The 24,544-nt window shown below is 33.6% G+C and overlaps 3 protein-coding genes and 1 long non-coding RNA gene across 7 annotated transcripts; 1 reads left to right on the top strand and 3 right to left on the bottom strand.

The window, feature by feature from the left end:
* Positions 1 to 1,151: 1,151 nt before the first annotated feature.
* LOC114376638 lies at positions 1,152 to 2,353 on the bottom strand. The gene is made up of 2 exons (XR_003659004.1): positions 1,523 to 2,353; positions 1,152 to 1,450 (listed from the first exon to the last, which is right to left on the bottom strand). It is a non-coding gene; the product is annotated as an uncharacterized LOC114376638 (long non-coding RNA).
* Positions 2,354 to 5,475: 3,122 nt separating this feature from the next.
* Positions 5,476 to 7,663, bottom strand: LOC114376636 (heat stress transcription factor B-2b-like). 3 transcript variants are annotated; one of them, XM_028334838.1, is made up of 3 exons: positions 7,381 to 7,588; positions 6,861 to 7,193; positions 5,476 to 6,766 (listed from the first exon to the last, which is right to left on the bottom strand). In XM_028334838.1, the coding sequence occupies exons 2-3, from the start codon at positions 7,107 to 7,109 to the stop codon at positions 5,948 to 5,950; spliced, it is 1,068 nt and encodes a 355-aa protein (XP_028190639.1). In that variant the 5' UTR covers positions 7,110 to 7,193; positions 7,381 to 7,588; the 3' UTR covers positions 5,476 to 5,947. The 3 variants fall into 3 exon arrangements, with proteins under 3 accessions (XP_028190639.1, XP_028190638.1, XP_028190640.1); XM_028334839.1 differs by having other exon boundaries at positions 6,101 to 6,341; positions 6,551 to 6,766; positions 6,861 to 7,663; XM_028334837.1 differs by having other exon boundaries at positions 6,861 to 7,663.
* A 6,015-nt stretch (positions 7,664 to 13,678) lies between these two features.
* LOC114374299 (protein P21-like) lies at positions 13,679 to 14,952 on the top strand. Its single transcript, XM_028331927.1, has one exon. The coding sequence runs from the start codon at positions 13,955 to 13,957 to the stop codon at positions 14,627 to 14,629; it is 675 nt and encodes a 224-aa protein (XP_028187728.1). The 5' UTR covers positions 13,679 to 13,954; the 3' UTR covers positions 14,630 to 14,952.
* A 2,848-nt stretch (positions 14,953 to 17,800) lies between these two features.
* Positions 17,801 to 24,430, bottom strand: LOC114374588 (methyl-CpG-binding domain-containing protein 13-like). 2 transcript variants are annotated; one of them, XM_028332247.1, is made up of 7 exons: positions 24,146 to 24,430; positions 21,647 to 23,036; positions 21,437 to 21,531; positions 20,487 to 20,609; positions 20,077 to 20,172; positions 19,825 to 19,920; positions 17,801 to 19,283 (listed from the first exon to the last, which is right to left on the bottom strand). In XM_028332247.1, exons 3-7 carry the CDS (start codon positions 21,452 to 21,454, stop codon positions 19,125 to 19,127), a joined length of 492 nt encoding a protein of 163 aa, XP_028188048.1. In that variant the 5' UTR covers positions 21,455 to 21,531; positions 21,647 to 23,036; positions 24,146 to 24,430; the 3' UTR covers positions 17,801 to 19,124. The 2 variants fall into 2 exon arrangements, with proteins under 2 accessions (XP_028188048.1, XP_028188049.1); XM_028332248.1 differs by having other exon boundaries at positions 20,086 to 20,172.
* Positions 24,431 to 24,544: the final 114 nt, after the last annotated feature.

The raw sequence follows: 24,544 nt of genomic DNA, 5'->3' as shown, positions 1-24,544 counted from the left end.
TATAAAAGAAATAAAAAAATGTACATTATTTTTTACCCTGCATTGCCCCTCTTTACACTGGGCCTTCATTATGTAACATGAATCTCATATTATTGTAATTGTGTACGTACGATGAATCAAAGTGGATAGACGAGGGCATTAGTTAATGCACCTCTTATTTACTTTGATGTATCCTAAATGCATTATGGATTAAACAATCTCTAATACAAATTACCCATAGACGATGACATTGACATGGTTGTTGCTAGGTGCACCCAACAATAATGCTGATGCACCCTGCAATTAGTTGAATGGACAAAATTGTCCTTTATTAAAAATTATTAAAAAAATATTTTTGAATTGGCAAAAGTGCACCCAACTTTCAAATTTTTTTCCTCTCCTCCTGTGTCCATTTCTTCTCCGCGCTTCCTCCATTGCCAAAGCTACCAAGGTTTTCTGTTGCATTTTCGTCACCTTTTGCCGTCTAGGTTAGTGTTCTAACCTCCTTTCTCTTTTAATCGTGTATGCAGGCTTTAGGTTAGACGACATTTGTGTTTTGGTTGTTGCGCGAGGGAGAAGACGAAGGTCGTGTGAAGCTGCGGAAGAACCTTCTTCTGCAACAACATGTTTTATTGTGTATTGCTTTTTTATTTTAAAAATTATCCCTAAACCATCATTTTATTCATATTATTAGTTAGTTTTATTTATTTATTTGGTATTACAAAGTTCATATGTATATGAGAAATGACAAATTGAATTATTAGTTAGTTCTTTAAAGTTATGATACAACTTAGATATCATGAAAAATGATAAATACTAGCAAAAACACTCCAATACTTAAGTCAATAAGAAGCCCTTCAAAGTGATGATAGACACGATATATTTAGAGGTCAGACCTTTGTCTTTACTTTGTGAGTCTGTTCAATATTTAGAGGCTTGACCTCTGTAATGTGAGTCTGTTATGTATTTAGAAGCATAGCCTTTGTCTTTATATTGTGAGTCTGTTATGTATTCAGAGAAATGGTCTGTCTTTGAGATCATTTAAATAAAACTCATTGGAAATTCTCTCATTTTAATGCTCTTGTTCAGAGACCAAGTAATACCATGCTTAAATTTTGGTACTTTTAAGCAATAAGAATCTAACACAAGATTAGAAATATAAATGAAACATATGAGCATAATAGCAATTCCAATTTAATAAAAATTGGAATTGAGTTAAAATTATAATTCTAATGCTCGGATCACACAACAATTATTTATAGGGTTTAAAGTGCAACTGTGGTCACATCATGATTTTCAAACACATGACCGACGCATATCATGTGGTGCACAGAAGAATCGGACAGTGGTTGACTTCTGAGAGGAAAAATGTGAAACTTTGTTGTTGTGACAACGATACAAGGATTACATTATATCTTGATGCAATGACATATCATATCTCCGTTATATCCACCCACTTGTCCACACTAACCTAAATCACAAAAACATACATGTGTCAGTCATGTAAACATTATTTATATAAAAAAAAGCATAAACAACATACCTTGGATAACCAGTCCACATGTAGGGACAACCTCAACTGTCCAAATCTCTCTATGCCACCAAAGAGCTTTATGTAGTCTTGCGACCATTTGCCAAGTTCTTTAATCAATTCGTTGCGCATCACTGCCCAATATTTTTCTCCCATATCTAACTAAGCGGCAACTGACCGGTATCCACAGTTACCATCCACTTTCACATACACAACGTCCTCAATGAAACCCTGTATAAATGGCACAAATTGATCCTACATCGAGATCATCCTTGCTGGCTTCGGTGGTTCAGAAGATGATGTAGTACGTCTGATTGAAGTGTTGCTGTTTTGAACTGAATGATAAGCATCAACATACTCCCAATATGACAGCTCACACTTTGTCGATCTTTGGCTTCTTTTCATCAGTTTCTTTAGTGCACCTTTGGTGTTAACCTTTGACAGAGGAGGACACATAGAGTTTTCATCGGGATACGCAAATTCTCAAAGTTTATTCTTCAAAGTAACCTTGCCACAGACATAAAGTTTCTCAAATCTTTTATATATTCTATCCATCTCTTCCTTGATGCTGACTTCGGCCTCACATAACCCCTGGTCTGAAAAACTAAGTCTCCTCCAGTACATATGAACTGCATCGAGTAGGATGTTGCCACCATCATACCTTTGTAGCTCACATGCACAAGGAAGACCTAGCGTGGTTCTCAAGACAGAACCACAAGAAGACAGATTGTTTTCGAAATAGCGTACACGCTCAAACTCATACGCAATTTCATTTGAAGCGTACCTTGAAACCATTCCCAGTAGCCTCTTGTATAAGGTTTTTTTATATACATGTCCAACGACATGCATACTTGTTTCAAATGATGTTTTAATTTGAGTGTGTTGCAGCGTGATCATGTTCTTCATGGCATCCCAAACACTATAGAGGTCTCCAAAGATATTCTGTAATACCCTTTTCAGAGTCCAATGAGCATATTCAACCCTACATTTAAAACACACAACAGACAAGACAAATTAATAACAATCATGTTTCTAACAATCATTAAAAAAACTTGACTAAAATAATAAAACATTTAAATACCTATTTGTTGTTATGTTGCCTAAGTGCATCATCTTATTTGTCCAGGCCGTGATAAATTTTTTCTTGCGTGGGACAATCCATATCTTACATACATAGTCAACGAACATTGGCCACGGGGAACACGCTACTTGAAACTTTTGAAGGCGCTCAAGGAACTGTTGTTCCGAAGGACAATCTACCAGAGTACCCCAGCTATCCATTATGTACTCCTAGGCATTTTTTTGACCAATTAGAGATTTGCACCTTGCCTTCACATTCTTGTCTATGTGAAACCTGCACAACAAGTTTGTACACTCCGGAAACACAATTTTCAGTGCATTCATGAGGACTAGATCTCTGTTTGTGACAATAACAACAGGGAGGCGATCGTTTCTTGAAAATAGGCCTCAAAACCGTTCCAATGCCCATACAATATTGTTCACACGATCACCTTTCAGGTATGCAAACCCAGCAGAAAAAGTCATTCCTGTTGGTGTCACCCCCACTAAGTCAAGCAATGGGAGTTTGTACCTATTTGTTTTGTAGGTATTGTCTATCAAAAAAACAAGATGACACGCATTACATAACTTAACTGCATCTGGGTGACACGAAAACAAATCACGCATCACAACTTCATCCTTCAATCTATGCCAATGAATGCATTGATCACATTCAAGAGGCCTCATTAGGTGTTGCATTTCAGTGTCATCTCCTTTGATTGAAGAACGATATGCACTTCTTGCATTGTAGATTTGTTTGATTGTGGTGCAATTGTTGGCGTTGTGCTCCTTCAACGTTAGCAGGATGTTTCTTGGTTTCACATTCGACTTTGTCATATCAGCAATGATATTCTTCTCATCATTTGTCAATCTCCCGGCATATGGATGGCCAACTAAGGTCTTCACCAATTCATGGTTGTGAATCCCACAGATCAACTTCACCATCCAATCTCCTCCTCCATGCACTAATTTTCCACGAAGCTTGAAGGGACAACCACATTTCCTAGTGCCTGTGTCTCTTCTAACAAATTATTTCTTCCTACACTTGTACTGACCGCTCCTTTCACACCCAATTAACACAAATGAAGTTCTTCCTCTACTACAAGTATATGTATCAGACCTCATAATTACTGCAACAAAATCATTTTCATGAGCAACCGTTCGAGCCCACTGCAAAACGTCGTCTCGGGTTACAAAGACCTACAACGCAACCCCGACATATTAATTTTTACACAAATCATACATTAAACCAAACGGCTGAAACTGATCAACATGATTACCTGAGAAGTATTAAAAGTGTCTGAACAATCAACATGTCCTTCATTCACACCACAATGTTGGTCATCTTCAAAATCCATATCAACTTCTTCAGACATCGTATTGTCATACGCCCATTGATTTTCGTCCATCTTAATTCAAACTATAATTATCACCTAATTCAACATTCAATAAATAATTTGAACAATACAACAACCTAAATAAATTGACTAAATAATTACTTCAAATTATGAATATCGACTAATTCAAGATTTAACAACCTAGTACAAATATTTTATCTACATCAATAATTTAACAAAAAACAAATTCAACTTTTAATTACCTAATTTCAACATTATAACTACATAGTTCATATCACCAAAAAACACTCAAACCTAGGCGAAAAAATCAACACTTCAACCAACTAATATAATAATATCTTACGTATTTTATGTTTGAGATACATTACAAATAGAATTAACCAATATAACATATGCATATACAAAATAATCTAAAAATTAAAAAAACCAAAAAACAAATTAACTCACGGAAGAACCTTCTTCCGCAATTGAAAATAACAACTGCGAAAGAAACTTCTTCCGTGATTAATATTACAACTGCGGAGGAACCCTTCTTCCGTGCATTCTTGCAGAAGAACTTCTTCCGCGAGAGTGCATGGAAAAACTTTATTCCGCAGCTGAAATTAACAACTGTGAAAGAACCTTCTTTCATACACTCTCATGGAAGAAGTTCTTTTGTGCCTTTGAAACAGTATTCCGACATTCACGTACCTAAAAATAAAACCATACCCACAAAAGCTATAAAATATGTACCTTGATCGAAAAATAACACATCAAAGTAGAGATATCTAACTTCACCACACCTCAAACTCTCTCAAAACTCCAAATACCATAAGCACTACCACAGAGAAACAAAGAAAGTAACAATGCAAACAAAAACAAAATAAACCAGCTTTTTTGTAGAAAAAACACGGTGATGAGTATTTTGGGAATTATAAAAAATTGTTGGGTGCACCAGCAATGTTGCTGGGTGCTCCTAGCAATACCCCATTGACATCTAGCAGGACGGACATTAGTGAGGTTTTTGTTTTCTCCCCGGACCTAGCTATTGTATCTACATGCAAGAAATCCATCAAGGGCCCAATGATCATGGGAAGGTTTTGGATTGAAAACTCAGATACAGGTTCAGAAAGGTACAGTCAAAATTAATAAGTAAAAACAAAAGCCCATCTATTCAAAATTTGAATTGACCAATTTGCACAAATGGATTTTACCTTAGCGAGAAATTCACACTTAATCGTATGCAGTAAACAATTTAAAATTCGAATTTTTCTGATCCAAGACAATGAAAGTTACTATATTTATTAAATTTTAAACTTGTAAAACATTGAATGAAGAATAAAAATAAAGTACTATATTTAAGAGAATATGAATTAATAAAGCTTTTTGGTAAAAAAAAAAATAATAGTAAAGTTTGAGCTACTAATTTTCTAATAAATTGTTATAATTCTATTCTTTATCTTATTCATTACTTTAAAGGAGTCAAACTCCATAAAAATTAGACATTTAAATCTTATACGTAACATGTTTATATTAGTTATTTTATACTCTATTAACGAAAACACACGATAAGATAATATTAGAATTTCATTTCATTAAAAGAACATACATGCTACAATTATGAAGCTTAGGAACAAACTTGGTTCAAAGGATGGAAACATTACAATACACGAATCAAATTCGAAAATTTAATGATGTCAGACACAAATATCTACACATTTTGCTGTATCCAACAAATGTTCCTTGAAATAAAAAACCGAGACGTGAGTCTTTTAGGGGTCTGTCCTTCCCTTGCTTCAGTTACTCCATTTTGACGCGATGATAATCTTTCTTTAACCCCCAGCAATCAGAAGAATACATAATTCCTTATAGTACAATGTTTCGCACTTTTCACCCCAACCGCGAGTTAAATACATGGCCAAGTCACGTGCCGGCCCAATGGCAGCGTCACAGCACTAATAGTACAGGCAGCAAGTGCGCACTGTCATTTCACCAAATTAGTAGAGAGATCAAGAAGAAGAAGGAGCATCATTTCATTTCCCTATAGCTCCAACCAATGAGGGTCATGATCCTGATAATCCGAATCATCACCATCAAGCGGTTCAGATTTCACATCTGAACCGTGATCTGGTTCTTGCGACGATTGTGATTGTGTTTGTGCTCGCGTTTGCATCTGATTCTGATCTTCTCCTTCTGGTTCGGCCTCGCACTCTGTCCTACATCGTTTCAGTCCAATCGAAACCCCAAACAGCTTCGGAACCTCTGCTTCCGCCGCGTTCCCCGTCGCGCACGCCGCGGCACCGGCGGCGCCACCGACATGCAGGGCGTCATCAGCCGATGAAACATGTTTCGCGGGCAAAAGCTCCAGCGGCGCCTTCCCGTCCGGCACCGGCACGGTCCTCACAGCGCTTGTGGAGGATTCTAACTGCTGGCGGCTAAAACCAGAAGCATAATTGGTCATCAAAGAGAGTATGTTATTACACAAACCCTTCAATTGACTCAACTCGTTACTCAGTTGTATGTTCTCTTTCCTAAGCCTTTCATTCTCTTCTAACAGCTCGGGCGCAGTGGTGCAACTTGTGGTGCGGTGTACTGTATTATTATTATTATTCCCAGCAATCGGAGATGAGTTCGAAGATAGTACCTGTTCGTCGCCGGAAGTCGTTGGAGACACAGTTCTCACCGCCGGTGCTGCCACAGCCACCGTCACCGTATTGGCTGTGACTGCTGCCGGTGCCGCGGCTGCAGGCGGAACCGGCAGTAATTTCCGGCGCTGTATGTCGCGAAGAAGAGCTCTCTCGCCTCGCCGGAAACAGTCGTTGGCGAATTCCCAACGGTCAGGGACAACCTTCCGGAACCCCTGCACACACACACACACCAACACCGGTTATTCATCTGAGAAAATATTAAAAAATAAACGAAGAAAATAAAAGGAGGTGGCGCGCGGTGGTTACATAGGTGTTAAGTTGACGGACGAAACTGGAAAAGTTGTTGTGTTTGAAGTACTTAGGAAGCAAATCCCTTGCAAATTCCGCGGGTCGCCATACAATGAAGCTGGTGCCGTCTTCGTTCCAGGAAATTAGGTCATCCGCGGAGGGATCATCGACGAGCTGGTACGTCTTGGTCAGAAACGGCGTCGGAATGGATCTCTGCAACTCCGTCGGCGCTGATTCACCGGTTTGCTCCGCCGGTAACGGCGCCATGATGAACTTCTCTACCAGATCTGGAACTCAACCTAGCTACCTAACCGCTTTTCTAAGCTTCAAAGTTTCGTTCATAACTGCTTTCTAAACAAAATCTAACCATTTCAATTTGGTACTTACACTGCTACAGATTCTTTCGAAAATGATAACAGAAAGGCTAGAACCTATCTATCCTTAGCTAACGCTGGTTCTTCTTAATATTATCCAATCCAAAAAGAAGATAAATAATATTAATAAGTGAAGAATGATAATTTATGATTATTTTGGTTACCTTGATCTATCTGATAGGGTTACTGAGAGGGCATGCACCCAGCGAACGGAGAAGCAGAAAGAGGATCGGAATCGGAAAAAAAATGAGCTGTAGGTTGTTGTTGTTTCTAGAAGTTTCCGAGAGGAGACTAAAATCATGGAGTGGATAGCAAAGGAAAAAGGGAGGCGTTTGTGGGTTCGATAATGAAAGGGAAATTAAAAAAAAAAAAAAAGGGTAGGCCCCGAAAGAGAAAGAGAAAGAGAAATTATAGAACTAAGAAGGCGCTAGAAGAAAGGTGAAGAGAGAGAGACTGTTTACTTGGAGGAGCTGTGATCCAGCCGCTGCTTCATCCGAATATGGCTTTGAACCGTTGGTTTGTTTGGTAATCCACTACTGCTTTCCAGAACCTTCCTTCTCCTTCAATTTTTTTATTATAAAATTAATGTATTTATTAATTTAATAAATAATTAATTTCCATAAAAAAATTCTAACTGATGAATGAATTTTTATTACAATTTTTCTTCTCAATTATATTTTTTCCTTTCCATTCACATCCAAAAACTTAATTTGAAGGACCGAGTCCAAATTATTAAAATGAATGACTTGTTAGTTTCCTTCCCTTCGTTCGTTTCTCACTGTTAATATTGTTATTGTTTTTCTTCTGTTCTTTTTTAATTTTGCCCAATGTTATCGTGCCTTAACCGATTAACACGTGTTGCCAATGTTTATGACGACAGGGGCCCATGTCACGCACTCCCATCCCCACCTGCATTGTGTTTTTCTCTACGTTTCAAATCGTCTACATTTTTTTTAGTGCAGTGCAGAACTGCACATGATGTTAACTATTACTAAAAGAAAATTACAAAATTAAATAGTTTAATGAATAGAAAAATGTTTCATAGAAACTCCCATTTTGTTATGACTTATGAGACACTCAGAAAAAAATATAGGCATTATAAAATTTATAATGTAAAAAAAAATATTGGTGTTGTGTTTAAAATAAGTAAATGTTTATGTATTATTACTCTAATAAATATTAGTTGCTGGATTTTGTAAAAAAAAAAGTTATTGGATTATTAAATATTATCTGTTGTAGCTCAAAATAAATTGTAAGGAATTCATATTTTTTTTCTGATGTCATGTGAAATAATTAATTCCTATTTTGATTAAAATTAAAATTAAAGATGATTGTCAAAAAATAAATAAGGTGAAAAGAACAACTTATTCATATAAAATTTAATAATAAATATTTAAAATATATAATTTTAGTTTAACTACACATGTAGTTTTTTATGCGTGAAAAAATAATTTTGATGAGTGCTTGTCTCACTCGAAAATTATAGTAGGTGTTCAAATAAATCAAATATTTATTGTAATACTTACAATAAGCCGGGAACAATACACATAGCTGGATTCAGAACATTTTTATTTTTATTTTTTAGCACAACAGATAAGGAGATATCATACTCATAACGCAAAAATTTCCAAATAAGAAAAAAAAAATCATGAAAAAAGGATTTGAAAAAAATTGCCCAATACTATTGTAGGTGGCCAATAGTATCTGTATTAGTATATGTTTGTTCAATTTTATTGCATTTTTAATTTTAATACTGGTCATGTATACATTCTTGTAATCAACCTTGTGATGATTTTTATTAATTAGTTATTTAATATTAACATTTACATGTAAAAAAAATCAAAGAAGTAAAATAGATCAATTTTTAATGAGAATATGTGCCTTATTTTTTATCCTCCAAAACTATCCTATTTAACTTTTTTTTTATATGAAAAAACACTTGACAAAAAGAATAAGTATGTTTTTCATGAATTCTATTTTAGGGAATTCATAAATAATATGAATCAAACTTTGATGAAAAAAATTATATTAACAAAATATCCATAATTCTTTTTTCATTTACAGTGATTTTATTTGACTTAAATAGAATTGTGTTAAATGAAAAAATAAAATCGGATTCTTTAACGGCGAAAGATGTGCCCAAAGCAAGGGCCAGAAAACGATAGCATAGGTCCAACTCCATCGTTGTTGGACTCGTTTTTTTTCAACCAAAGGAAGACAAACTGAACATAAGAAATTATAACATTGTCAGTCCTGGCTCAACCAAAGAGGCAACTTCTATGTCACACCCTAAGGGTGATGCATCTAATTTCTTCTTCATCGAGCAGTTCCAGTGATTTTTTATAGCATTGTCAGTCCTGGATCACCCAAAAGATACAAAAAATTATAATGGGTCATTAGCTCAGAAATGCATGTACATTTATCAATATCTTCAATATTATTGTTCCACTTTTGTAGCCTACATTGTTTCTCAAAGGAGAGGCGAACTCACATGGACAAATACAGTCACAAGAGAGAAGATGCATAAATATTGAATATACTTCTAATTTCTATTTTAGACCTTGAATTTAAATGTGTAGGTTACTTTAGTCCATATTATTAGTAGAAAATAGAATTTGAAGAGTCAGAAAACAAAGAGAACATTTTAGTCCTTAATGTCAGTGGGAAATCTAGTGAAAAAGAAGTGAGATGAATGATATTTTGTAAAGTTGGAATTAAATATTTATGACTTCACAAAACTAAAGTATGTTGAACAGGATTCAAGTTCAACGTGCATTGAAAAGTATAATTGGCTCAAAACAAACACAGAAGAAAAAAAACTATAACCAAAATTTAGTCATATTAACATGATTAGAAACATTTTTATACTTAAATATCTATGAACGTTTTGAAGCCTGTATATTAACATTCAAACAAAGTACCTTCAAGGAAGAATCCTAGCAATTTCTGCCCACTTACTGCCGTATATTTGGTAATAGTAAGCAAGTTTTAGTTCCTCCTCCTCTGTCCATGCATCCTTCTTTACAGCCGGATCAAGATGATTGTGCCACCTGAAATGATAACTAATTAACTACTAGTTCATTTAACGTAATTTATAGGAAACAAAGAAACAATGATATGCCGAATATTGAACATGAGGTTATCTAGCATATGCATAAAACATAATCAATTTGATTCAAATATGTTCTTGATGAGTCGGTGACATATGCAGAGTTAGACACCAAGCATAAAACTCTAACAGCAAAGGCTACAGAAAATGGTTCGTGAGTTGTGACATTATACACAAAAGTTGTGACGAACTTGTGACGTAACAGGAAGTACTCAGTGGGAATGTGCGATAGAATGAAAACATGCAGGTTGATTGCGATGGAGGGGAGGGATGGACTTGTGACGTAACAGGGAGGGGAAGGAGGCGTCGATGATGTGGGTGATTGGTGATGATGTATTTGATTTTTAACTAAAGAGTATTTTGGTCCTTTTATTATACTATTTGATTGTAAAAGAAGTTATGTAGGTGCAAGAAAAAATTCCAAGTAGTTAGTTTATCATTCATGGAAAGTTAGTAAGCCTAGGCCTCATTTTCAAATGAGGGTCATGATATTCACATTCCCTTTCTTATCTTCTTACCTCCACACTCTTTATGGAAGTAAAAAGAAAAATAGAGTGGACATAAATAAGATAGACAAAAATGGATAAAAAAATGTTAGAATTTTAGGTTTTCTAGTTTAAGAGAAATAAAAAAATGTCATTGTGAGGTTGTTTGGTTTGGATAAGAGGGGAGATAAATTAGATTAAATATGAAAATATTATTTTATCATTGTATACAAAGTGTAACATGTGTTGTAAAAACCATAAAAATGATACAATCGACTATATGGAAAAAAAATTGAATATCAGTTTGGCTTTTCGGTTATGAGAATCATGTTTAGGCCACTTGTATTGCCATGCTCTAGTCCCGTAGTCTGGGTGTGAAGTATAGTATTGAAAAATTACCTTAATTAAGGTCACCCCTAGCCCACCTTAATTGGGGCTATGTGGTGGCTGCCTTATTTATAGCCTCAAGGTTGATGTTTAGTTTCATTTTTTTGGGTTGAGTTAGGTCCTAAGTCAAAATTACACCTTATTTTCAATTTGTCTCATGTTTACTTGCTTTCATTGTCTATTTTCACTTAATTACAAAATTTATACCTTATTTTTAATTTGTCTCTTGTTTTCAAAGATTTGTACGAGAAACATTGAAAACAACTTTTTTTTTGTTTCCCGTGTAAATCTTTAAAAATAGAAAATAAAATAAAAACAAGGTGGCACATCATTTGAGATAGGCCCTACCACTTTTCTCTCTAATTGAATTTCTTTACTAAACAACCTCTCTTGTTTCCCTCCACTCTATTTTCATCCTCTCCTATCCATTCATATCATACTTCTTCTACACCAAATAGAGTGCCATCTTTTTTTTTTTTTTTATTGAAATTTTTATTCTACCCATTCTTTGAATATACACAATGGAAACTAATTTCCGTTATGTATCCCAAGCAGGATCGACCTATGGATAAAACAACTAAAGCTCAAGCTTTAGACACACTAAAAAAATATTTATTATTAGATTTTTTAAACAAAAAAATCACATATGTTGAAAAAATATTCTACATAGTTAGCAAAAAAAAAAAAAACTCAACATAAAACTTTCATTTAAAGTAAAATAAAAATTCTTAAAAGTTGCTTTAGATTTCAGTTTCAGTTGGACCAACCCTTGGACAGAGATGCCTATTTAACAAGCCGCAATAGAAATTAACTTTTGCTGTATATTGTAAAGCAATACCTTCTTATACAATGGACCGTTTCTGTCAAAAGTATTTTTATATGTAAGAAAACAGAAGTAGGTGGGGTGAAGATCAAACACGAAGTGTCAATAAGATAGGCCTAGATTGTCTCCACTACCTAGGCCCATGTTTTTTACTATGGCCCTCAATCATTTAACCCAAGCCTCTTCCGTGGCACTAGTGGAGGTTCTGTATGTCTTAGGGGGATCTATAGGAATCATTGGACTTTTGTAATCTCTTGTATACACGCAAGTAAAATAAGCCATGAAACTTCAAGATTCACCAACCTAGAAGATCAGGATGAAAGAATGTTGAATATTTAAGAATAAGATTTTTCAAGACTTTCGGCCATGCTTTGCTATTGACTTTTATTTTATTTCTTTTTTTGGTAGAGTGTTTTTATTTTATTTTATTTTATTTCGTACCTGTATTCAGCATTCTTTTTACAACCTTCTGCTGATCTATAAAAAAATCAAATGTGACTTTTGACTTCGAGATTTATTTTACCGCGTCCATCCTGATTAGTTTATTAATTAAGAATGAAAATGACATGTTAATATCATATCTACTACAATTACAAGGAGCAACATGAGACTTCGTGTAAACGTTTATTTGACCCCAAATATGTCGCTTCGTGTTTCCATAATTCAACTTGCGAGGGTACATTCTCAGACTATTATTTTTCAGATTATTAAATTAATGTAGGATGATTAATTTCATAAAAAGATAGAACTGAAAAGATATGCTTTGAAGATAAATATCACTCGTTCTTATTCTAAATACAAAAGAATTAAAAAATTTAGTTATTAATAACATTAAATTTTTTCGTAAAAAGACATTAAATTTATCAATCATTTTTTTTTTATTTTTAAGAACTAACTTTAAAATTATTGAGATTTTATTTTCTTGATATTTTTTCACCCAATTAATTAGGGTATTTTCAGTTAAGCGTGACTTTTTGTATTCGATAATAAGAGGGAATAAACGAGAGAGGTAATTGCAACTAATAAAAAAGAGAGGAAGTACCGTCAATTACGTTTTGATGTTTATTTACAGATGTTAGAGGACAAACTTTTTTTTTAATGTAAGAGGGCAAACTTTCTTGTGTATATACGCCTTTTTTTTGCAGACTCTTAATTTTATGTTATTATATTATAAGTATGTCGTACGTAGATAAGTTACTTCTTACGTGTTGAAATTTGTTTGCCATGATTATCGATGCTAGAACTATTTCACGTTTGCGTATTTGCATCCTTTTTAGAGGGCGTATTTCGATTTTCAACATTAATAGAGTGGATTGATTATTGTTCTCAAATTCATTTATTGTAGTGTGGGAGGAAAACTCAAACTTATTTTTTACTTCTTAAATCATCGTGTTTGTTTTTTTTTTTTGGTCGGTTCAACGGGGAAACTTAAAATAAATTTTAATGACAAATATTTTAGTTTAAAGGAGATAATTATATAATAAGTTTTTTTTTTCAATATCCATATATATTTTTTGCCAAAATATAAGGCATTTTTATTTCATAAAAAATATTTTTTATGAGCCTAAATCTTAATCTTTAATTGGTTTATCTTGGGGCCAGTCCTGATCTGGTGCAATGCAAAATCGTTTTTCTTATTCTCTTTAAATTACCAAGCTTTCCACAATCACGGCTCGAAGCACGTTTGAATATATTAACGTGACTTATTTCGCCAAGCATCTACATATTTTTCTACAAATTCAGTTATTTTGATTTCAAATGCCCGACTAGTCTCCAAGTCCAGAATTTATATGACATCAGCGGATGAATTTGTCAAAAACGAACCATGTTGCTTCCCCAACATATCGATCAATACCAAATCAACCCTATAAAAATAATACTACACACAAACTCAACCTTCTTACCCTTAATTTTTTTCTTCAACAAACGCCACAATGGCCGTCACGAAAAGCCTCTCCATCTTCCTCTTCATCGCCATAAGCTGCGTGGCCGTAGCTCAGGCAGCGAACTTCAACATCACAAACAATTGCACCTACACGGTGTGGGCCGCCGCCGTGCCCGGCGGCGGCTCAAGGCTTAACCCTGGCGAATCGTGGAACATCAGCGTGACGAACGGCACGACAGGAGGACGCATCTGGGGTCGAACAAACTGCACCTTCGACAACGCAGGACGCGGGAAGTGCCTCACCGGCGACTGCGACGGTGTTCTTGAGTGCAACAAAACAGGTACACCTCCGAACACGTTGGTGGAATTCGCGTTGAACCAGTACAACAACCTCGACTTCTACGACATCTCCCTCGTCGACGGTTTCAACATTCCCTTGCAGGTGAGCCCGACCTACAACTGCAGCTCCGTGAAATGCGCCGCCGACATCATCGGAGAGTGTCCCACTCAGCTTCAGGTTCCCGGCGGCTGCAACAACCCGTGCACGGTTTTCAATACGACTCAGTACTGTTGTAGCACCGGTGCTGCGGGTTGCGGTCCCACTGATTATTCCAAGTTCTTCAAGGAGAGGTGTCCAGATGCCTTTAGTTACCCTATGGATGACGCAAGCAGCATGTTCACTTGCATGGGAGGATCTGATTATAGGCTTGTGTTTTGCCCTTAATTAATTCATCATCAACTGCTTTTAAATTTCGTGATTCCTATTCGTCTTATTGTTGTATACTTTGGTTTGTGTGTTATTATTTTATCACCAAATAAAAGAGTTCTTGGGGGCTTTGTGCGCGCATCTCTCTGGCGGGATGTGCTCTCTTTCTCCTAAAATAACTAATAAACTTTTACATAGTTAAATTAATTCACGTGACTGTAAGCAAACGTTCTATTAGAGTCCTAGTGTGTTTTTTATTTATGATTCATTACAAAAAAATCGGATACCATGGATGATCGATCTAGATTTCGAAAGAGGAAATTAATGTTAATTTTTTCTTATCAAGTATTAATTTGAAGGTCAGATTTATGTGCGCATCCGTTAAACATTCTGTAATGGGGTGTAGCAATCCAGCACTGGTTATGATTTATGAATTATTACATTATATGAACGACTATGACTTATTATACGAGTTCCATGTACATGTCAATCACTGATTTATGAATTGCACAAAATCCATTTTCCAATGTACATCCATTATTACACTATTATATCCGATCCACATGTCAGACTTAGGCAAAAATAGTTGAATTTGAAAGCTTGATAATTGAAAGATAAAGCTATTAAACAAATATTGAATTAAAAGTATTTGGTAATTTTTTTTATAAGAGAAATTGTTTGGTAAAATTATTTATCAAATTAGTTAATTGATAAATATAAAATAATAAAAATAAATATATTTATATAATAAAGTAAATTACATTCCACTGTCTTGTCCAAACTTATTATTTGATGGTTCTCAATAATTTTTTTGGTACAGTGATGGTCCTCAAATTTATATACGACATATATATGCAATATTAGTGAGAATATATATGAGTGAAAAATCATGATATCAATGGCCCTTTGGCCGCACAATCTAGTTGAAAAATATAAAGTAACATAAGAATCTATTATCTTATAAGTTATAATTAAATTAGTTCGAGTAACTTATAGAAATAAGTTAAAAAAATATTAAAATAAACCCATATATTAAACAACTTAATTTTAATCAAACTATTTTATAAACTAGTCAATCCAACTTATATAAAAAAAAGACATAACTTATCAAACACTCATAATTTTAAAAGCCACATAGTTAGTGACGTTTATTACACCATCACTCTAATTGATTTTATTTTTCAATACAGTTACTTTTGACCTGCCCAATCTGGCCAAATAACAACTTAAAAAATACTCGTTTTTAAATATATTATTATTAAAGAGAAAGTCTATTCCTATTTAATTAATTTATAACATTAGTTTTAGATAATTAAGTGACAAATAAGAAAATAAAAAGAGAGAAATATATGATAATTAAAACTAAGTGATATGATAAAAAATAAAGAATAAATTAAAAAAATGTTAACACAGTTCACTATTAATTTTTTTAACATGCGGAACAACATATTCCATCTTTATATTATTGTGATATTATCGGTCTTTGAATTTTTGGTACAGCGACGCATTTCTTACCACCAGCTTGTTTATTTTCTTAAGTGAATTTTTTTCACGATATATTGCGTGCGTGTGTGTATATATATATATATATATATTATATGAAACCAAAAATATAAATTATTTTTTTATTGTAATAATTATTAAAACATGAAAATTATGTAAAAAAAATAAATTACATAATAATTTTTAAATATTATAGATAACAATAAATATATAATTAGATGATGAAAATTTGTCAATATCAGTATCACTTGTATATATTGTATGAAAATGAAAATAACGACAGTCCTTGAATAATACAAAGTTTACGTTGTGAAAACATCTGAAAATAACGTCAGTTATTTCGGTGCTTCAATTCGAGTTTCCTTTTGTCGAGTAGGTTCTGACTATGCTCCACGTACCCTTGTACTTTTGGAAAGTGAAGAAAACAATGAACCAATAATAATTTTAAAAAATGGAGTAAAAATAAAACAGTTTAAATTATAAAAAATAGTTTTAATACTTATTTTAAAAAAATATTAATATCGTGTTTTTTCAAGTGGACTAAGCATTCATTTATTTTAATGAAGTTTAGTCTAATATAGATGAAAAAAATGGAAATGAGTTAAGTAGGTCGTTCGGATAGCCGCCTCAATTGAACTGTGCAGGGTTCAACATTCCGATGGAGGATCGATGCAACAACCCTCAGGATGATCCAACAACTACTTTTACATTGGAAGAATCGAACCTCTTCAGATGCCTGCTAGTACCAGTAACCAGTAAAAAAATAATCGAACCAAATTAATCAAGTTTTTATGTTCGAACTTCATTTTATGAAGATAATCAATAAACTCGGACTTTGGTTGTGCTTAATTAATGTTCTGTGTGTAATGTATCATCAAAGTGAATTCATAGAGGAAAATGATTTCTCTCAACTTGTGAGAGATCTCTACAATTCGATGTTGTTTCTGACTACCATATATTCATGCTCTCAATGTCTCATTGAATCCGTATCATATATATATATATATATATATATATATATATATATATATATATATATATATATATATATATTTAAGTTTTTTAATTTATAAGAAATAATTAATAACATTTAATCATATATTAATCGTATATAAACTATTTGTGATCATGATGATGATCTTGATGAACTATCTAATAGAACGCTTTTATCTTAAATTGTGTTGAGAATACGTTAAAAAACTACAATATATAAGAGTACATTAATAACATTTTCAATTATAAACAATTTTATTTTTAATTCCTTCAGAGTGTTATCACTTGCCTCTTGTCTTGTTAGTAGCATGTGACAAAGGTATTTTAAATCAATAACGTGAGATTAATACTTTTTAATTTATAGAGAAAAATTACATTAGTATTATGCTCTCGTTTTTTTTCTACAGATATGAGTACTTTGTCGAAAATTATAACAACTTAATAATTTCCCTTATCTTTTAATAGTTACATTTTATCTAATTATATGATAAATAGTAATTATGGATTTGAATGTGTTTTGTGTTAGAATAATTAAGAGCAGATCCTTTTGAGTCACATCCTATTGCTTTAATTTAATATATCTTATAAATAGAATACATTTAATTATCAAGTGAGGTTTAAAAAACTTAACAGTTGTATAAAGAAGCAGCCGGATCATGAAAATTAATAAATGGAGAGGATGTACCGTAATCGTAATAGAAGTAACTACCAAACAATATTATATATTATTTTGAACGGGACAATTCTTTCATTGTTGGATGATACCCTAAAAACACATGACCTCGCATGGTGTCTGTCCGAATCAAATGAATGGGCTCGAGACGTGGGCTCAAAGATGGTGAAAATTGCAATATTGTCCTCATTTGCTCTTGGAGCGATTACCAATTTATGATGTTTGGCTATGGTTGGGGTATATCATTTTCGAATTAACTTTTTTTTTAATGATAGGTATCTATCATAAGGGTTCAAGAAGACTAGTGTGGATTGCTTAGGGTTACAATTGTCTCTAGATGTTTGGAACTTTGAATTCAATGAATGAGAACGAGGATGCTTTTTTGGCGTGGAAGGGAGACTATATATTAATACAGTTTGCACTTAGTTTATTGCTTGTATCACATCATATTTCATCATCAGGGGGGGTGGTTGTCTAGACTTGTGGTTGACTCCTTTGGGCCGAGCTTTTATGGTCAGGCTTGTGGTCATTCCCCCTCGCCAAACTCACAAACGACTTCTTTTAGGCCCAGTTCATGGTTAATTCCTTTCGGCCGAACTTGGACTCAAATCATATTTTTTTTATAACCCTGATAGTAGGGAAGTGTTGGGAAAGCTGTTAGTTTGGTTAATCAGTTAGTGTTGAGAAAAACTAAGGTCACACATCGGCTAGAGATAAGATCAAAATAGAGTATATAAGTGGAGCACAACTCTTATCTTATGAGTTAGATTTTGGGGTTGAGTTAGACCCAAACCCACGTTCTAATAGTTAGCTTGCTGTAAATAAAGGTAGAGAATGTAAGGGAAGCTAGTTAGGTAGTCATATTGTTTTGGGTGGGAGAGAGTAAGCTCTCAAATTCCTAGGGAAGACATCATTTTTATCATTCTTGCTCTTGTTGACCCTGGAATGGATACCAATGATCCAGAGTTGGAGGAGGAACTTTAACAAAATTTCCCTTCTTTCAGTTAATCTCTGTATTCTTAACCAGTATCCATTACATATCAACAGAATGATAACCCACTTAAAGATAGTATAGAAACTGCAAGCGTAATAGCCATGTACAGCACATGTTAAATTGAATATAGAAATTGAAATTGCAATAAAAAATGTAGTTATCACAATTTTTAAAAGAACTCAAACTTATTTATTTTTGCAGGGGAATAGATTCTTTAGATTGTATCCAAAACAAGTCTTAAATCCAATGTGATTGACAGTTTTTTTTTTTATTAATCTTCTAACAGTTAACAGTTAGAACAAATGGAAATTAAACATACTTAATAAAAGCTACCACTGTAAGAAAGTAATTCATATTAAGCAGAGAATCCTTACAGTTATTTTGTCTTCATCTTGGATTAGTTTTTTATATGGTTTAAGTACACACGTACTTATATCTCCAGACTTAACATAGCGCAGTGCATCCTTCTTGGAGCGAAATACATATCCACTCACTGGATCTATATAAAACTGTTGCAAGTATAACACAATCATAATAATTATATATATATATACAAGTACTAGACATTTGGAAAACTATCAAATGCAGTACATTACACTATGATGTAATAAACCAAACAACCAAACTGGATAATACGATTTGCTATCCACCTCCCAAAAGGAGAAATATAATTAAAATAAAACTAGATTTTACAGAAATCCATTTTTTTATATTTCAATTGTATCAAAAGGGGGCAGTTAATATACTCCCACTTGTTTTTTAGGAGTATGTTAGCACGCTACACCTTTAGGAGTATTTTAACATGTCCAAATTGTAATTTCCCAAAATACTCCATCTAAAAGCAAATAGAAGTATACTAGTCTCAGTGGGTGCTAATATACTCCCGTTAGTTTTCTAGGATTATTTTAAGAAATTCAAGTTATAACTTGGTAACATACTCTTTATAAAACACAAATAGGAGTATATTAGCAAACTCTATTGAAAGTTCCCCTTTTAGGTGGAGAGTGGCAGCAAAGCATATATCTATCAAATATAAATGAAATTTCATACCATATCTTTCCTATTGCCAGTATCACCCTTCCTAACCTTGGCTTCTGTTATCCACCCAGGTGGTAAATCCTCCACTGGAGACTTCTCAACCACATCCTAAAATAACATTTCCAAAACTATAAAAACTGCATGTTGGAAAACAATTTTATCAAGATAATTCATAACTTCCAAGTTCTAGTAGTATTCAATGGACTAAATAAAAATTCATTCAATAATCAATTTCATTAACAATATTTTGAAAAGGTAAAATACTGGATCTACCCTGTTGTCGTTACTGCCCTTCCTAATCTTGACTTCTTTAATCTGACCAGGTGGTAAATCCTCTATGGTGGACTTCTCAACTGTATCCTAAAATAACATTTCCAATACTATAAAAACTGCATATTGAAAAACAATTTTATCAAGATAACTCATAAGTTCGAAGTTCTAATTATATGCAATAAACTCAATAGAAATTTATCCAATAATTAATTTCATGAACAATATTTTTAAAAGATGTGATACATTTATAATCTTTTTACTCGATCCTTAGTTACCTTGCTAGTATAATGGATGACAAGTGACAACAAGAAAAAAAATGGAAGCTGCCAGTTTGATAATAAAGTTTACAACAAAAGAAGAATGAAAAGAAAACTAGAGATGAGAGATATAGAGACACAAACATTGCTTTTGCATATCTTTTCCTTCTTGGAAGTGTGGCTGTTGCTGTTTATGTTTACAGTATCGAGATATCGTAACACCTCTGGTTTGGAGTAGAATTTGTGTCCACTTGGAGCAATGTAACACTGCAACAAGTACGACAAGATGCATTATTAACTGAAACCAACAAATACATAACAACACACTCATCCAGATATTTTAATAATAATTTTTACTTTACCATTTTAAAAATAGTTAATAATAGAGGAGAATGAAAGTACAAAACAAAGGATAAAGCCATGTTACAGTTATGTCATTAATATGCAAAATATTTAATACTGTAACGACAGATCAAGGGAAAATAAACTACCAGGAGGTACAGAATCACATGTTCACATTAACTGAAGAGTATAGTTTTTACAGTTTTACCAATGAACATAACTGTTATAAATATTTTGAATATAGTCTTGAAATATATGTCTAAAAAAAAACAGCTCAAACCAATACAAGACAACAGTTCAAAAGCCAGACAGATCAGGAGAAAAAATTACAGTCGACCCACATGCCAATAGCCACACTTGAAATTACAAATCAAGTACATATTCTATACATATTTGTGGGTGACCCTGTGATGTTCCTGCCATGAACAACCGAAGTATTGAGCATTTAGCTAAAGGTCCCTTGGACTGCCTGCTAATATCATGATTCAGATTTCCAAGAATTCCACTACAGAAGCTTGTACGGAAATATTTATTTGTGTTTCAAATTTGGATGCCTGAGGAGTGATACAGGTTATAGATTTATACTGGCAATCATCTATTGCAAGCAGGGTTATCTCCTAACTAACAGCAAGCTGACATTTATGGAAGAACAAGAACATACACACAAAAAGATAGAAGATGGCTTAATTAAAATTGCCAAGCTCTGTAACAGTAATATTCACATCATTACTTAAAGAGGCTTTGTCTAGCACCTTATACCCATGACCCATATTTGCACCACTTTTTCGAGTTCTGAAGTCCACATTCCAGTCATCAGGTAACCATTCAGGGTGTTCATTTGATTTCTCTACAGCCCAAAATTGTCAAACATCAAACAAGTGGTAAGTGATAATAATTTAGCTAAAATGAGGAAAACAACATTCAAAAACTAAATAAATAAATATATAAAACTATGCACTCACCTGTTTAGAATTGCCTATTGTGCTGCTGCTGATATGTCAATTGGTTGCTTCAGACTTCTCGTCTCAGGGTTTTCCCATTTTCAGAAGGAAGGTGATGTTATTTAAGAGAATCTTTCAGCTTAGTTTCTAATTTGTGTCAGCTGTCAAAGCCCAAAATTTCTTCTTTGTTTCCATTATTTATTACAAGTTATTTCCTCTCCTATGTTATCTCTTTGGCAAGTGTACCAAATTGTACAAGTAGTAAAATGGAAAATTCAAGTATCGTTTCCTTAGAGACTTGCGCAATATTAGCAATTTTCATGTAAATATCAACTTAAGCTAACGAATATCACAAGAAAGCGCTAAAAACACTAACTTTAGTCGATTTTGTAAAGATTAAAACAGAACAAGTGCATAAGCAAGGTTAAAATGATCTTTTTGTGGTTTTATAATAAAAACAAAGTTGAAAATAGAAGATTTAACCGATAACAAAGGTATTGCCGCAGTTAAACTTCACCAAACTCTACTCTCTTCTAGCTTTAACGTGCAATACATATTCCATTTGCATTTCAATGTTAAAATCAGTCAATAAATGCCTTCTTAGCTCTAATCCCTTAGATGAAAAGAGTCTTAGTTTCTTTATTAAGTCTTGATCCCTCAACAACTTAAGAAAGGAACTAGCTTTAAGCTTAGTGACACAAGATAACCAATGAACTAAGCTCCATTCCTAGACATCAAATTCATTGAGTATTTTGTTTCAGCTCTAGACAATGAAGGCATTTTCCAACAACAGTCATGTCCTAAAATCATGTCATGCTTGGCCATTCCACAACAAGCATTAAACAAAGAAACAAAATACTAACATTAAACACAAACAACTGAATATATATATACCAAGGGGTACAAGAGAGTTTGAGTAAGGTTACATCTAACCCCAACAATGGAGGAACTTAGCTACTCATAGCCATGAGTAACTCCAAAATACATGAAAGGTGGAAGAGAAATGGAGAGGAGGAGCCAAGGGAAAAACTTCTCTCCAAAGGAATAGTGGGAACTTCATGCCTCCGTACAAGAGAAAAATATGGAGAGATAATGTATACTAAATAGACATCCACTTTAAATATATCAGAAAATTTTCCATTTTTGGCAATAATCTTCGCTTAGCCATAATTTTTTTTTTAATCAGTGGTTAGCCATAAACTTTGGCTTAGCCAAAGTACACAGATCTCAAATGAACACAACAGAACTCTTCCTCAGCCACCAGTTCTTGCTTAGCCAGGCTTGAATCTTTTGCTCTCTGTCTGAATTTTAGCTTAGCCTGAAATTCAGGCTTAGCAACTATCTTTAATGCATTTCCTTGCACACTTGAAGCTTTTGCTCCAAATTTCCCTTCCAACTTCAACCTCCATTTCTACAAAAAGGGATTAGAAATACTAAGATAACTAACTAAAAAGTTAAAACTTTATACAACTAGATTAAATTGAGGTTAACAAGACTCCAATTAAGAAGAAAAATGAGAAAATTGCCCCTAAATTCATTCACAAATTAAGTATCTTAAGCAATTATCACACAAAACCTAAAAAATTTACTCTAACTTGGTTCATTTTACCAAGGAGGACACAATATCAGCACATGTATTGGAAGGTGTGACTTTTCCTCCAATACAAGATAGTAGTTACCATCCAGTATTACATTTTCTGAAACGAAAAAGGCTGTCATATTACTAAAAAGCAGTAGAGAAGGAAGATTGGATAAAATACAATCAAGTGGCATCTGAACATAGAGACACATTAAATAGATGAGGTTATGAAACAGATACCTTAATATGTTTATATCATTGTCCAATGTTCCCTACTATTTTGTTCAGAAAGTAATTTCACATACAATACAGAGAGCAGTGTTCGAAACAGATTCCCCACCAAATGCAAGATTAAATAAAAAAAATTGCACAAGTCGAGAGTGGCCACAAGTAGAGACAATGAGAAATAAAATAGATAATAGAGCCAGACACAACAATTACATTAGTAAAAACAAGTTTTTGTTCATCTGATGCACTTTATCTCTACAAAACACTGCTCAAAACAAATTATTACTAGGCATTAACCACAAAACACAAAATAACCAAAACATTAAGAGGATGCTGATCGTGGAGGTTGAGCTCCTCATCCAGATCGTACAATCATAAGATCCATGTTATTTGTTTTTCATCTCAGCTCATAAAATACGTCTTTATCCATAGCAGCAAGAGAGTAAGCAGTTTCTGTAACTATGTTTCGTTCTCTCTCTCTCTCTCCCATACCTAAGAGTAAGCAGTTTCTATAACTATACTTAACCCCTCTCTCTATATATATATTTGAAAATTCATTACAACTTAAGAACATGTATGATGTATCATACCATGATGCTATAGCGAGCAAGTAAGAGAAGAAGATTTTCATTCTGCTGAGAAGAACCAGAGAACAAAATCGAATGCTAAATGAAAATTCAAAATCAGGTCGCTGGAAGCAAGTAATTAGTTACCCAAATCCATCGATTCTGGATCGGAGAATGCTCGTCAACAATTCAACTCTGAGTAGCGAGTATCTTCAGACTTGAGAGTTGAGTGTCTCGGATCGGAGAATGCTCGTCAACAATTCATTATTGAGTGTCAAAGAGATTAACTAATTTAGACGATAAAAAAAGGTACATCTACAGTGACTCTAAAATATTTAGTATCACTCGTACTGTCAAAAATGTTCTTTTCTATTTTTTTTCTTAAACAAAAACGAATTGTTTTGATCCAACTGTTACAACAACTTCAGGGTTGGTTCGTGCCAATGTGAATAGCCTCTTTGTGCCGCCAACAGGTGTACCTGGGCTCTATTACCATTAGGGAGTAATTTTTTTGGAAGTTACTATTTTTACTCTCTTTTATTACTA

This window comes from Glycine soja, chromosome 11 (assembly GCF_004193775.1).
Source record: "Glycine soja cultivar W05 chromosome 11, ASM419377v2, whole genome shotgun sequence".
NCBI classification, from domain to species: domain Eukaryota; kingdom Viridiplantae; phylum Streptophyta; class Magnoliopsida; order Fabales; family Fabaceae; genus Glycine; species Glycine soja.
Note: the sequence above shows the minus strand (reverse complement) of the source record. Positions and strands in the feature narration are given on the sequence as shown.

Bases quoted from the DNA above. Each gene is read 5' to 3' on its own strand.
- LOC114374299 (XM_028331927.1), top strand. From the start codon at position 13,955: ATGGCCGTCACGAAAAGCCTCTCCATCTTCCTCTTCATCGCCATAAGC.
- LOC114374588 (XM_028332247.1), bottom strand. The intron at 19,921-20,076 runs GTATTTTACCTT...ATGTTATTTTAG, and splicing joins ACGACAACAGGGTAGATCCA to GATGTGGTTGAGAAGTCTCC. The intron at 19,284-19,824 runs GTATGAAATTTC...TACTTGCAACAG, and splicing joins CTGGCAATAGGAAAGATATG to TTTTATATAGATCCAGTGAG.
- LOC114376636 (XM_028334837.1), bottom strand. From the start codon at position 7,109: ATGGCGCCGTTACCGGCGGAGCAAACCGGTGAATCAGCGCCGACGGAG. The intron at 6,767-6,860 runs GTAACCACCGCG...GTGTGTGTGCAG, and splicing joins TCCGTCAACTTAACACCTAT to GGGTTCCGGAAGGTTGTCCC.